This window comes from Alligator mississippiensis, chromosome 1, assembly GCF_030867095.1.
Source record: "Alligator mississippiensis isolate rAllMis1 chromosome 1, rAllMis1, whole genome shotgun sequence".
NCBI lineage: Eukaryota > Metazoa > Chordata > Crocodylia > Alligatoridae > Alligator > Alligator mississippiensis.
The window spans coordinates 91,074,111-91,088,835 of NC_081824.1; the positions used below are offsets into that span (position 1 = coordinate 91,074,111).

Genomic DNA, 14,725 nt, shown 5'->3' on the forward strand with positions numbered 1-14,725 from the left:
TCAAACTGTCCTTCTCTGTATCAGGCTGGCCCCTGAAAGAGCGAGTGAATCAGTGACTGAATGTGTAACAAGGTAGCACACAGCAATTAACACCTGGGAAGCTGCAGATCAACCAACCGAAGAACTCAATAGAAGACAATGTAACAACCAGAAAATCTCTAAAGTCACTGATCAAGGGCTAGAAGCCCTGGCCTGAGTTAATCAATGCCAGGGACCAATTTTTGGGCTGAGTATCTCCAGATCAACTGCTCCCAGAGCCCTATTCAAAATTCATCAACGGACTCCCAAACCTGCACGTACATGCGGACGACCCCTGGGGCTGACAGATGCCATCCAGTAGCCACCGGGGGGGGGGGGGGGGGAGTCCCACAAGGGTCAACAACCCCTGGATTGGGCAAACCTGAAAACTGGGGAGTCACCAAAGTCTGCTAAGGACAGATAAAAGGCAGTGGAAAGTGACCCTCAGTGGTGCCCTCTTGATCTCCAACTCAACCAGACCTGTCCAGCCAGAAGGACCAGCCGGCGACCTCCTTCTGGAAGATAACACCACGCTGAAAGAAGCCTCAGCGACAGACTCCAGCGCTTGTAGGATAGGTATCTGACTCTGTAGCCTGCTACTGTGTGTGTGTGTGTATGTGTGTGTGTGGGGACCAGCCCCCCAAGGTTTATGATTGCAGTGTTTCAATCTGCCTAATAAACTAGAATTTTAAGGATCCCGAGTTGGACATTTGTAGCCAACACAACAACTGCTGAGTGCTGTCAGTTACAAATAATGCAGGCATACTGCTACTCACCAGTTCATATTCATCAAAAAGTTGTATAAGAGAAGGTGGTATGAACATATGAAAACCTTGTAAAAAAGCATTTATCTGAGGTTGAATAGCTCTTGTCATTCGAAGTTCAGTAACCAGTTGGACATACTCTGCCTAAAATGAAAGAAGTTTATGAGATTACAACATGAGACACTATATAGTATAAATACATGAATTCAGGATTATGTGCATTATTATTATAATTCCAGGTAAGTTCTCACTAAGGCTTTCAGTGCATTCTTTCCTCACCTAAGTAAGTCTATGCCCTGCTCCAGCACACAGGGCACTCAACAACCATTTTCCTTTTTGTCCTCACTTGTTTAACAAAGATATATTCTGGAGGCTGTTTTGGGGAGTAGCAAACAAGGGCAGTCAGAGCATGGGTTATGATTAAGACTGAGGATGCAACCTTAATTTTTTCCCCCCCCGTTACCTGTCAGTAAAAACACAACTTCAACATTCCTAAAAAAACGCTGTATGGAATTTCCTTTTCTTGCTTTTTAAAAATGGGAGGAAAAACTTTTTTTTTTAAAGAATAAAAAAACTACAATATTTGATTAAACATCACTAAAATGCAGTACCACATACTTTGAAATGTTTAAGTGGAAGGTTCTTTGTCCACTTTAGAAGATACGTAGTGAATGAAGGAAGGTCTTACCTCATTCTTTTCTATCATTCAAAATCTTATTCCCATGACCAATCAGAAATGAAAAAGGCTACCAACTGAGACAGAAAAGCATCTCTCCTGGCATTAAGCTGCCGGGATAAAACTGGCCTCATATGTGCCAATGTGCTCCAACTCACCATTATGCACACTACAAAATTCTAATGCATTCTCTTTACTCAAGGCTGACAGCCTTCGAACTTAGGAATTGGATCTTATGCCAAGACTACTTTAAAGCTAAGGATATTAAATCAGGTTAGACTCCCAATGATGCATGATTTCTAATTATGAAATGATAGGTTGTGCTTTCATGCTAACATACTGAACAGATTAACTCAGTCACTGTTTCGCTTCAAGACAATGGGTTTTGATTCATATTAGACCTAATTTTTTAATACAATACCCAGTGTCCTATCTAATCACTGGTTGGGGGCAAATCAATTAGCTTTGTGCCACTACTTCTCCATAATCGCATGCTATGTAGTTATGTTTAAAGTTTTGTGGGTTTTTTGTTTTGTTTTGTTTTAAGATTCCACTAATTTGAAGGAAAAAAAAAAAATCATAGGAAGAGACATTTTCATTGAAACCAGAAAACAATATTTTTGTGTGTTACTACTGCTTATAACAGCAAAAAAAAGGTTATGTTTATGAAACATCTTCAGCTAAGATCTCTGTGTTTTGGGAAGAGACAATGATTTTAAAAGACACTATCTTTAACCTAATATTTCTAACAGAACTATTTTTCTCTTTGATCTTTAGATCAACACTTGATCTCAGCCTTCAAGGGGCCGAGAAGCCTCTTGTTTTCCGAAGCCTCGAAAAAAGACCTGTTGTGTACCTTCAGCCAGTAGGAAATATGGCTTGTAAGGGCTAAAGAGTTGAACTGTCCTATGAAAAAAATGCAAACAGAAAATGTTGACTAGACAACAATTATCTAACTTCCCCTTTATGAAGGTTGTAAGCTGCTTAAACTTATTTAAATCTAGCCTATTATAAGAATAGAAGGTGCTTGTAACTATCATTACAGTGAGTTTAGTGTTATAAGCCTTCAAACTCTAGAGACCCAAATTCTAATACAAAGTTGGTAAACAGTAAAAGTATTTAATAGTGTAACTGTAGCAACTGGCATGGAGACCTCTACTCTAAGAAAAAAAAAGTAAAAATCTTGCTACATGGCAAAACTGAAAACCTTTCATTAACAGCCTAGAATAACAGACAATAACGAGACCTTAACAGAGAATAAGAGACCTGTACATAAGAATGTACACAGTACGTCAGTATAAGAAATGACTGTTTTTTCCTCCCCTTCCCCCCCCCACACAGCGCCCTGCCAATCCACGCTACACCCATGCCATGGGGCAGCTGCTGCGCAGGTGCCAGGCAGGGGGGCAATACCTGCTGCCCCCCACTGCACAGAGGGGCTCTGCCACGAGCCATCAGAGGCCCCGATTGCCGCTGCTACAGCCAGCGAGTGCAGGCCGTAAAAAAAAAAAAAGTGCTGGGAGTCTGGGGCCGGGCAGCCATGGGGGCTTCTCTCACAGCTCCCTCTGCCCCCAGAGAGGCAGGCACAGCCAGAGGAGCCACGGGAGAACCTGCAGTCACTCGGCTGTCCCTGCCTCTCCCCAGCTGATCCGAAACTCCAAATCAGCACCAAAACAGATTTGGCCGAACCGAATCAAAACAGCAATCTGAAACACCAAAACGAATCACTGTCCCTCCGAAATGACCGAATCCAAAACCGAAATGAAACATACCCGTTTCGCACAGCCCTAGTCTGTACCATAACAGAACAGAACAGAACAGCACACAGACTGGTTTAAAGAATGGCAGAACCTGGTCTAAGATTTGCCCCCATCATCAATGAGCAAATGTGTTTCCTGTTCACTAGTGAGCTAAGCTACACTGCTTACAGAAAAATCACGTAACTTAGATTGATTCCGCCTATGGCTTTTTGAATATCTGTACCTAGCCTTAGTTTATAAGGCGTCACCCTGCCCTGCCTTCTGCCTAACTTCAGACTAATATAGGTACCTATCTCTCTATATTATAGAGGTACCTTGACTGGTGACAGGAACACAATAGGGGAAGCACAATATATTCAGATATGATGGCTTTGATGGGGAAAATTAGAAATGAAGTTTACCTCTCTCTACATTCATATGCTCTCTCTCTCAGAAGCCTGAAGTACATCATGCAAAACAAACAGCCTTACCACAAACAGAGATTTACATCTACATTGCACAAGAGAATAAACAACACCTTTTATAAGGAAAGGTTTGCTTAGACATATAGGTAACTTTACATATGGCTAAATTAAACCTTTTTGCTTTGATGTAAAATCAAATAAAAAAAATGACCTTGCTAAATCAAAATATGACTTCCCTGATTTCACACCGCACATGTTGCAAGACAAGAATCTATGTTTGTTATGACGTTTACATTTGGAAGACAGCTGTATTTTAAGCTGTTTGAAAAAATAAAGTTTAGATTCAAATAGCATGGCAGTCACACTAAATATTTAATAGAAAAAAAAAATTAAAGGGAAAATTTCCTGGGGGACAGAGATAAACTTCACTGAAGAGTTGAGCTCCTGGACTATGTTAATGATAGCTCATGGTCAAAGTTTGTTCTTTCCATAGTTTTTGAATTAAGGTCATGAGAAGTAACAGCTATTCAGAAAACATAACAAGAAAAAAATGCTGAGGCTAATGGCAAAGTTGTAATGCATGAAAGATGTTTTCCTGTTTCAACCGCTTAATTATAACAATAGCCCATTTCACTATCACACTGTGGATCAGACACTACAATTCAAGCCATGTGGGCAAAGGCCCTATTTTCATCTTCTGTCACACAAACTAGTCACCTACTGTACTATTTGAGTATAAGGGGACATTTTTCTTCCACTAGTTTATGAGCAGGTGTCATTATATATCTTTTGTGGAACATCTACTCCTTTGCCTGTATAGAAAAAAAAGTATTTAAACCAGGAGTAGAGTCACTTAGGTATTCTCCAAGAGTTTACAAATTATATTTACATATGCAACACAATCTAGACAGCTTTTTTGCTTTTAGCTCCCAAGTCAACTTTGTTTTAAATACTTAGGTGGCATTTCCAATTGGCAATGCTTTTCTGCTAGACTGAATTAGCATGTGATTTTTCCCATTGTTCTCCATGACTTTTGAGTTGGTTGGGCTGGTTGTGCACGTTGCCTTTTTATATGTACACCCAACAAGATGGAAACTTTAGAAGATAAAATTTCTCCTACCACAAATGTAGTAGATACAATGAATTTTATTAGATGGTGGTTTGTTCTTCAATTAAAAAGTTTCTCTATAACTACTGGGGCAGAGACTGCACTGCAAAAAACAAAGTCACATATTTAAAGTCCTTTCTTAAAAGGTATTTTTAAATCTACTGGAGCTATTAAATTATACGCTTTAAATATTTTCTTAACTTTTGTTTAATAGTTCACAGATATCTTCAAAAACTCACATCATGATATATACCTTTACTTCTCAATCACTGAACTGTCTCTAGCCCTGAACATTAATAAAAGAAAGTAATCTAAAAGCTGTCCTTTAGACAGTCATGGTTTGACAATCTCTTTCTTCCTAATGGATTAAAGTTCATACTTCAAAGGAGCCAATTAGTCTTTTTATTATCACCCCCAAAATGCTAAGGAGCAAATGGAAATAGAGTCTATATAAAACTCTAGATGTCATCCCGTCATATTAGAACTGAAGCATGTTGCTGAGCTAGTGTGGAAACATGATTCAGAAGTGTACATCAACACTTGTAACAACAAGAATTTTGACCTTTGGAGATGTCCTAGTAACCCTGTGTCACTAATAAGATCTGCTTTAAGTGTTCAAACTGGGAAGGATTTAGCTTGAATTCCTTAGTAATATACCCAAGAACACACATATACATAAACATTTAAATAATATTAAAGTTGACATTATATTAGCAAATTTCTAACTTCATGAAAACTGAAAAAAACACCATAGACCCTCAGCAGTAAGTTTTTTAATGGCAACACTGAAATAAAAAAAATATTGCAACATACATATATTTCAAAACAAGAAAAACTGAGAGACTGGAAACAAGCAATAGTATTGTGGCTCCCCTCCAATGTAAAAACTGACATTGGATTGATTCCCTATTGCCCTGCACTCCATAGTCCCTTATAACACTACATATTAACTGAAAAGAACAAATATGAACAGTACAAGATGGCAGGGGAATCAAGGTTATATTATATATGGTAGTTATTTGAATGACATTTCTGCCTTAATAAAAATGAGGATTAGGCATATGAAGACTCACAGTCAAAGTCTTCAAGGCTGTCTAAGAAAATTTTAAAATAAATGATGACACCAAGTGGATATCTGCCAGTATAACAGCCTAGTATTTCACCAGCAAGAAGCTGAATTACTATTGTATATACACCGTACACTACTAAAGTCAAACCAGAGCAAATATGCTTCAACATATTAACATAGTTCTAAAACAACATCTATTGTTTATACTTTTAACCAAAGTCTAGTACGCACATTTGTTTGGGTTTTTTGTAATCCCAGTTATAACTTTGGCATCTTCTACTACATTAGACCAAAATGTTATACTGTTAAACTCCAGTCTTGACTGTTGTTAATTTAAGATTTCAACAATTACCTGTTTTAAATCAATTTGTTTAAAATCTTATTCCTTTCCCTTAGCAAATAAATTTATACCATATTTTTCTGTACTAATGCAAGGCCGCCATTCACATAGATCTTGATTTCTAATGAGGTTTCTGGTGCTTTGCACTTGTAAATATCATATACCTATATACCTTAATTATTCCATTATTTAGTGAAATTTGTGCATTTTGGAACACTTAAATGTTCCAGACACTTAAATGTTACACAGTATTATCTGCATCTGTGGCAATGATTGCTGTTTTCTCCTGCTAGTATCCTCCAGGACAGCTTAATTATATGCCATAAATATATACTGTCACTTTTAGAAATCTTCATTTGATTTTAAAAAAAAATTCACTGAACCCATGAGCTCCTTATAGAACTTTCCTCACAGCAGTGGTTGAATCTGGGGATCATTTTGCCAGGTACCTTTTAGAAATTATGGCCATAGTTTGCTTTAAGTACTGTATATAATTGATGCTTCTAGTTACTTATATTTCAACCTAACTTTTTTTTCAATAAATTTTGGGTAGATCTCACTCACTTTGTTTTCCTGAGTAACAAGAATACTTGCTCCCCCTGGTTTCAGTGGCACTTCTTCCATTGCTCCAAACACATCAGTCTCAACCGAGAAAGTCAGCTCTAGACCCAGATCACTGATATCATTATCTAAAATCCACTGCAAGTTCTTGGCATACTCTGGATCAATAGACGCTACATCCTGATAATTTACCGGAATACCTGGAAAAAATAAAACCAAAATCCACATATAAAGTTATTTGCTCTATCCTGCTTGTTCCGTGGTAGAAGACTGCCCTCTAGAGATAGCCTAAAATAATGCAGTGATAAAAGAAAAAAACCCCAGAGTCCTGATCCACAACACAATGTAATTTACATCTTCAGCATTTGGAAAGAATCCACAGAGAGTTATTTCTAATATTTGGTCTCCTGGTGGACCAAAGCCACCAGAAGCTTTGCCTTTCTGTTACATTGATTCAAGCCTTGAGTTCATCATGAGGGCAAAGAAATTAATCACCCTGCTCCTTCAGTCTCCTAAAACAATAAGCCTATGCTGCAGGAATTTGCATTCTGTAACACTTCACAGGTACAACTGTTTCTGTGATATACACCATCTCTGGCCACTAAAAAACAGTTTGCAATTGGAAGAAAATACCAATGAAGTGATTACAAAGATTTTTTCTATACTTGAAATACATGTTAATGTCCTTGGCTTTTTAAATTTCTCCTTTTTTCCTCATGATCCTTATGAGACTTGTTATCCTTTCAGCAGCAATCTGTTTCACCTATGCTAACTAACTTCTAATACAAAAACTAGATTGTGAAACTTTTAAGCAACTTCCAAATTAACTTTCATAACGTAATGTAAAGAGGCTGAAGGGCACATAAAATTGCTAGATGCTCAGCCAAGCATAGAAAGCAATTTTAAAACTGCTTATTTTCATCCATCTCTACAAACAAGTATCCCCTTTGTAGCTTTTATATTATGCAAACACTACTGATAACCAGACCTGCCCCTGTTTTCCCCACTATGAACAAGAGGAGGTAAGAAAGGCCCTCCAACCTCTTCTTTGCCTTTCAACCAGCCAAAGCCATAAAGACCTCTTCCATTTCTAGGAACAACTTTCTTCTCCTTGTGTTCTATAACAGGAAAGGCACCTTATTCTCTGTTATTCTTAGTCATTTCTGTCCATTCACACACCTAAAATGTGCATTCCTTCACGCTGGCCACTTGAGCACACTGCAAAACAGAGTATAATGTCCTAGACTCAAGCTGCTGCTTTGCATCTCAACACCATGGGAACCTATCTATGGGTTCCTGCTATACCCACACTGTGCTGTGAAGAAAGACTTCTATATTGTAAGGTACTTTTTTTCTAGATAAGATGCAGCAATGGTCCATACATCTCCCAATACATCTTGAAAGTCTATCCCAGGGGTCAGCAACCCCTGGCATGCATGCCCAGAGTGGCACGCGAGGCCATTTTGCTTGGCACACTGTGGCCGGCCCCGGCTCCGGATAGCTGCTGCCAGCGACGGAGCCTGGGCTGCTCCCAGCAGGACTTGCAGCATCCCAGCGGCCTGCTGGGAGCAGCCTGGGATCCTGACTGGCAGCAGCCGGGAGGCTCTAAACAGCTGTGCCGGGCTCCGGGATCAGCTCTGCACCAGCGCAAGCAGGCGTGCCTCGAAGCAGGCAGTGGGGGAGGGGCCCGAGGCAGTGCAGCCCTGGTCTCTCCCCCGCTCCCGGCACGGAGGTGATGAACCCAGCACAGCTGTTTGTAGCCAGCCCAGGCTCTGGGCAGCTGCAGCAAGCAGCGGGCAGAGTGCAAACAGCTGCACAGGGCTCCACAACTCTGGCATCAGCTCCATGCTGACAGTGACTGCACGGGCACCTTGGGCAGACAGCAGGGTGCAATAGGACTCCTGCAATAGGAGCACTATTTGAGAATCACTGGACACATCTCCACATCTATTTAGTACTTGTACATGGCAGGAGTTACTGTGCAGTAGCATCAACAAATATCTTTTAAGTGACGCTACTGCACAGTAGCCTAATACTGCACAGTACCATGCTGTGACACACTATTGCACAGTAATATTTGGCTACTGAACAATCAGCATCTCGTGTAGACATGCCAAATGAAACATATGGCATCAGAGAATAACTTGTAACTTAATGCCACTTCAGAATCACTAGCGCCAATTTATTTAACAACATGGGACCAAAGAAATCCTGGTTTCAAGCTCATGAAAGAAGGCAATGTGGTTGTCAAAGCAGTAGCATACATCTGATCCTGTTTAAGAGAATCTTGGTATCACCACGAGGCTTGTGCGAATAGGGAAGTATTTGATTTGGATTTGGCCGATTTGGAGGACAGCGATTCGATTCGGCGATTCAGATTACTGCCTTTAATCAATTCAGCCAAATTGGCTTCAAAAGATTCGGCGCTGGTTCTGAGAGATTCGGTAATTTGGCCATAGACTATAACGGGGAATCACTGAAATACCTATAAACTGTCATTTTTTGGCAGATTTGAATGAAAACAGCAGGGATAGTAGCCCACTCTGAGGGCACAAAGCCTGTCAAGTTTCAAGTAGATAGGTGCATTGGTTTTTGGGAAACTGCACCTCAAACTGCTGAAAGCAAAACTTGTGTCACTTGTGTGTCTTAAGGCAGATTTGGATGAAAACAGCAAGGATGGTAGCCTGTAACAGGGGGGGCTTCCCGATACCAGTTAGATCTCTGCCTGCCCACCTGTTTCTGGGCCACCCGCTTGCCCCTATCTTGCTCAGGCAGAAACACCTCACAAAAGGGACAAAAGGCTGCAGACAGAGGCGTATGCGCTGTTTCTACGTCCCTCCCCCAGAGCACTGTGATTGGAAGGGGACTCAAGAAAAGATCACGATCACTGACTAGCTACAGATGTCAGTTTTTCCCCCCCCTGCTTCCCCTCCCTCTTCTCAGTTTCTGTTCCCCTGAAAGACTGCTTTCCGAACCTCCAAAACTTTTTCCAAATCTTTTCCGAATCAATTCAGAGGGTTTATTTGGTCTCCCAATTTGATTTGGATTCGGTGATTCAGCCTCTGAATCGGGCCAAATCTTTTCTGAATCAAATCGGCGACCGAAGCTTTGCACACCCCTAATCACCATGTTGTTAATAAGCCTGGGCAGCATAAGCTTGGAACCTCAAAACTCTCCCCCCCCCACTTCTAGATCATGAAAGAAAAGAAACAAATTGTATACTGAGTTACTGAGTGCATCATGCTCTGACATAGCAGGGGCCCGATAGGAGTGTCTTTGTAGTACAATTGCTGGGCAAAAAGCTCATCTCTCAAAGCAAGGGTATGAGGGCTCTCAGGGCAGGGAAACTGCAGCCTATATATTTTCCCTAAATTTAGGAATAGGATAGCCCTGAAAACACATAAGCAAACTACCACAGGACTAACAAAGAAATGGAGGTGACGGGCAAGAAGATAAGGTCCCTTGTAGAATAGGACAATACGATTATCTTTAAGCAAGAACTAGCATGAGTTTCCTACAGTGGACACCAATTTTCATGATAGTTCTGCAGCTTTGCACCCAGAGGTATCATGTTTCGTAAGCAGAAGTATACAGAGGTCTTCAAAGAACAGAATTTATTTTCACTTTCCCCTCCCAAGAGGAAATACCAGCAGCTCTTGGTGGCCCTGTTCCCAAGCAAAGGCAAGCAGACCACTCTGTGATTACTGGATAGCATCTCTGCACATGAAACAGAGGTGAAGTTTCTGCCATCAAGGAAAGACTTAATTTTCTAGATATGGTGCGAAGAGAAAGTATGGCAACCATAAAGAATTTGCAGGAATAACCCAATTATTTTAAGGGAAGATTAAAACAACGGACTTCTAAAGAAATTATACCAAATTTTAGAAGCAATGTTCATAATTTAAGAAGTAATTTTAACCTCAGGAGTATTTTTTACATTTTTGAATATAGGTAGGCTTGGCAGGATTCAATTTTTATCAGTTAACATTGATAAACATCAATTTCATCTCTCTCGCACAGATAGGGTAGCCATTGGTCCTGTTTTATACCAGGGGTTTTTAAGCCCCTTGTCCCCTGTCCATTTCTAAATGAGGAACAGACTGCAAAAAGTCCTATTTTTCAGTTCATTGGTGGAAATATATGTCAATCATTTGTCCTCACAATTCTATTGGCTGTGCCAAGAGAAGCAGGGGTCCAAGCCAGCCAGATACAGAGGGAAAAAAGGAGGTGGCCTTTTTGTGGTGGCCTCACCCTTTGCTGCTAATTGGCTGAGGGGATGTCCTGTATTCTGGGGATGCATCAGTGCTCACCCTACTCACAGACCACCAAAACACTTTCCACCGTTAATAATCAAAATGTATAGAAAGGGGATACAAGAAAAATGATGGCTTGTGGAGTGTGTGACAACAGGGGAGCAGTCCTAGAGAACTGTGCTGACTGTAGTTTCTGCAACTCCTAGAAACCCCAAGGGCCTGGGAACAAGGGAAAAGTGACAAATAGGGAAGTAAATATCATTTAAAAAACTATTCATTTAACCTCCTCTAATTATATCCATTAAATGGTTAATGATAATATGATAATATAGCAGCTGGGACGGCTGCTGCTGGGAGCTGTTCCCAGGGCTTTGATGGAGGTGGGGGGAAAGAGGCAGTGGCAAGCCCCACCAGACCACACAGCCCATGCAAAGTCACAAACAGCAGCAGCAGGTGAGGGATTTTCCCAGCCTACTGCAGCCACCAGCACACTAGGAAGAAGGGAGTACCTGCAAATGAGTACCTAACTGCTTAACTGACAAGTCATTAGGTCACCTGTTTTCCTCTTTAACCTCATAAGCTATGGGTACTAGTCCCTGCTTTCCTACCTACCTGCCCTGCCTCCTCCTTGTTCCTGAGGCACCATGCTGTTTTCCCCTCCCCGCTGGACTGCACCCAGTGCTAAATGTTAAATAGTAATGCGTTACCATATAAATGTACTTATTGTTTAAACATTTAACCTTTCATATCCCTAATCACAAAACGGACAAGGGAGCTATGGACAAGTGGAGCTGGGACTGATGGCAACTGTGCTGCTCAGCTTGTGGCAGTCCTACAGTAGTTACAATTGTCACTAATAAACTTAGCCTCCCACGCCCTTAATTTAATGCAATCCTGAAAATTGAAAAAAAAAAAAAGATAAATAAATGCTTAAAAATAAAACATTAATATTATCAGTCAAAATTACTTAAAAAATAAAAAATAAAAATCGAATTCTACCAAACCTAAGTATAGGTCACCAAAGATGAAAGATTAGCACACAAGCAACTGCACCACCCAGCTACACTTACTGGTGCAAACTAAATTATCTAACTCTCCAAAATAGGAATTTAATTACTATACCAAGAATATGCTTGTAGAAAGACCTTGTGAAGTAAATGTTCACCAACTGCCTGTGGTTCAGAGCTAAACCCAAGATCTGTCCAGCAAACCGAAAGTAGTTCAAGTGATCAGGATTCACAGAAGAGTTACTGTTTGGCTGGAAAGTTGTTCCTGTAAAACAAAGGATTTATTACATTTTTGTTGTTAGCCTGGACTTTGCCACTGCTGTTTATTTTTTTGTTTTTAACTCTAACTTGTACTTCTCAAATATACTGAATAGTCACAATTTTCTTGTAGAAAACTAAGAGTAGCAACCATTTAGTAGACTCCCCTGGTCTGGCCAATATGAGAATGAGAGAAGTTAAAACTCAATTTTTAAAAGTTTGAAAAGCTGATTTTTTTTCAAGGGGGGAGGAGGGGGTTGTACACATGTTCTTATCATTTAAAAAAAATAGACCTTACTTATATTTTCAAGTCATTTTGGATTAACATTGAGTGAATTTAAAGAATGGCTATTTCAGAATAACTCTGTGCATAGACAAACTTGTTCTGGAAGAGAAGGATTGAAATTTATGAAGTGGATTAAGTTAAACCAGAAAAAAAGGTGCTCCTGTTCTGAAATAAGCATCCGTAAAGGGAATTATTCAGGAACAGCTAGCCCTCAATAGCTCCACTAGCAGACAAGTCCTTTCAGTTCAGGGCCACCAACCTGTAGTTACCTCCTTTACTATTATCAACTGAGCAAAGAGATATTGTATTTAATCTTGACTCGCATTAAGTGAGATGCAGAATAGAGTCTATTCTAATAGAGAATATTTTATAGACACAGGCTTGAATGGCAATGATTCCAGTTAATCCTGACTGTCCTAGGGCAAAATTTTAATTCAGTTACTTCAAGAACTTAACATGGGACAAAAGGTTTGGCCATCTGTAGGATCCCTGGATAAAAGACTTCATCTTGGGAGAAATCCAATGCCTGTGTTTAGCCTTGGAATTTCCTTCTTAAAAGAAAGAAGTGAGAAGTGTAATGGTTTTAAAATACAAGTTAAGGGCCTTCCTGGGTGGTGCACATAAGTGCACATCATCAAAACTTAAGACGCAACTTGTAATGGGCAAGATCTGACATTACAAAAGAACAGAAGGAAATGCTTCTCTATATAATTAAGGTGAATTATGTAGCTTCAAGCTTTCAACTGTATGTTACAGACTGAGTGAATTTATATAATGTTCACTGTTCAGAGTACTATAACAAGAACCAAACAATTTTCTTCAACATAGTTATACTTTTATCTGTGGTCCACTTCAAAGCTATTTTCTCCTGTTCTTCTACTTTGAAAAAGCAATTAGCTAGCTGCAGATTCTGAAACACCAAAGCATGTGCAAAATTTGACAAGTTTCCTTTTTCTTTTAACTTAGGTTGTAATTTTTTCCTTCTGAACAACATTTCAAAGAGGCTTAACAAAGAATCAAGTTAAAATGGTATACTAAGACCCTCCCCAGAGACCACTAACTTATACCTTCAGTATGATGCTAATATGGTTAGAACTGGGATCATCCTGGGATCATTCCCGGGATTCAACCGGGAACCATCACCTTTGGATGGTTCACAACCAATTTAATTTGCAGTGAATGGCCAAATTAATAGCTAACCATGCAACTGTTTTCTCCAGTTATTATTTCAATGGGTGCCCTATCTCCACATAGCTGGAACTCAGCAGCAGTGTTCTTTGAAATAAAAGGTCAGCAAAAAGTTGAAACACATCAGTGGCCCCACAGAGCTGTTAGCTGTGGCTCTGCATCTTCACCTCCAGCTAGTTCACAAATCCTTATCTTTTCAAGGAGGTACACAACATAACCTTGCGAAGTATCCAGGTTTTACTAGGTTCTGTGTTCATGGTAATATAGGCCCTAGTCTTGCAGTATTTGGGTATATACATAAGGGGTACCAAAACTTTAACTGGCTACTCACAGACTTGAACTATGACCATACAAAAGTGTTCGTTTAATTAGGGCCTACCCACTTCTACCCCATAGGTGGCTGTAGTAGAGACATTTCAGTTTCGGTCTTTTTAAACAGTCTACAGAATCCTCCACACACCCAGAACTTTTTCTTTTAATTATCAAAAAGTAACTCCAGACTGCTCCTGTTGATAGAGTTATCTGCAGACCCCTAAGAAAGGGGGGTTAAAATAGAAAGGGATAGGGAGGTAGAAAGCTTTGCATCTAGAAGGTTTCTTCAGCGGTTTCTAGGACATAAAATATAAATACACCCTAGCAACCAGAAGCCACTTACAGAAGAGCTGTTCCATGGCGAATACCAGCTGGTTTTACTTTAGAGTAGTTGTTCTCAACATTTTAACACTCAAAGCACCCCTGAGAAAATGCCAACACTTAGTTTTCATTCTTTTTTTGACTGGAAAAATAGTGTGATTTTTCTGTTGCAAAGAATTCAGAAAGAATACAACAGGTGAGCATGTTTTTAACATAATGGACTTGTATTTGAAGTCTCTGGCTTTATTTTGTGAACACTGTTTGCACACCTAATAGTACTAACATTGTGGGTCACTCCACAACACCCTTGAAAGGATTTTATGGCACAATGATTAAGAATCATTGCTGCAGAGTCTACTTACAATATAAGACTACTTGGATTATGAATATTTGAATATTG

The 14,725-nt window shown here is 39.9% G+C and overlaps 1 protein-coding gene across 4 annotated transcripts in view; it reads right to left on the reverse strand.

Moving 5' to 3' along the window:
• The window catches only part of HACE1 (HECT domain and ankyrin repeat containing E3 ubiquitin protein ligase 1), an 82,708-nt gene that overhangs the window by 20,106 nt on the left and 47,877 nt on the right, over positions 1 to 14,725 (reverse strand). For all 4 annotated transcript variants that reach the window (XM_019499907.2, XM_014608495.3, XM_014608494.3 and 1 more), the window contains 3 exons: positions 12,076 to 12,225; positions 6,704 to 6,900; positions 795 to 926 (listed from right to left, as the gene is read on the reverse strand). In XM_019499907.2, the coding sequence (XP_019355452.1) occupies positions 795 to 926; positions 6,704 to 6,900; positions 12,076 to 12,225 (479 nt within the window). The remainder of the gene's footprint in view (positions 1 to 794; positions 927 to 6,703; positions 6,901 to 12,075; positions 12,226 to 14,725) is intronic.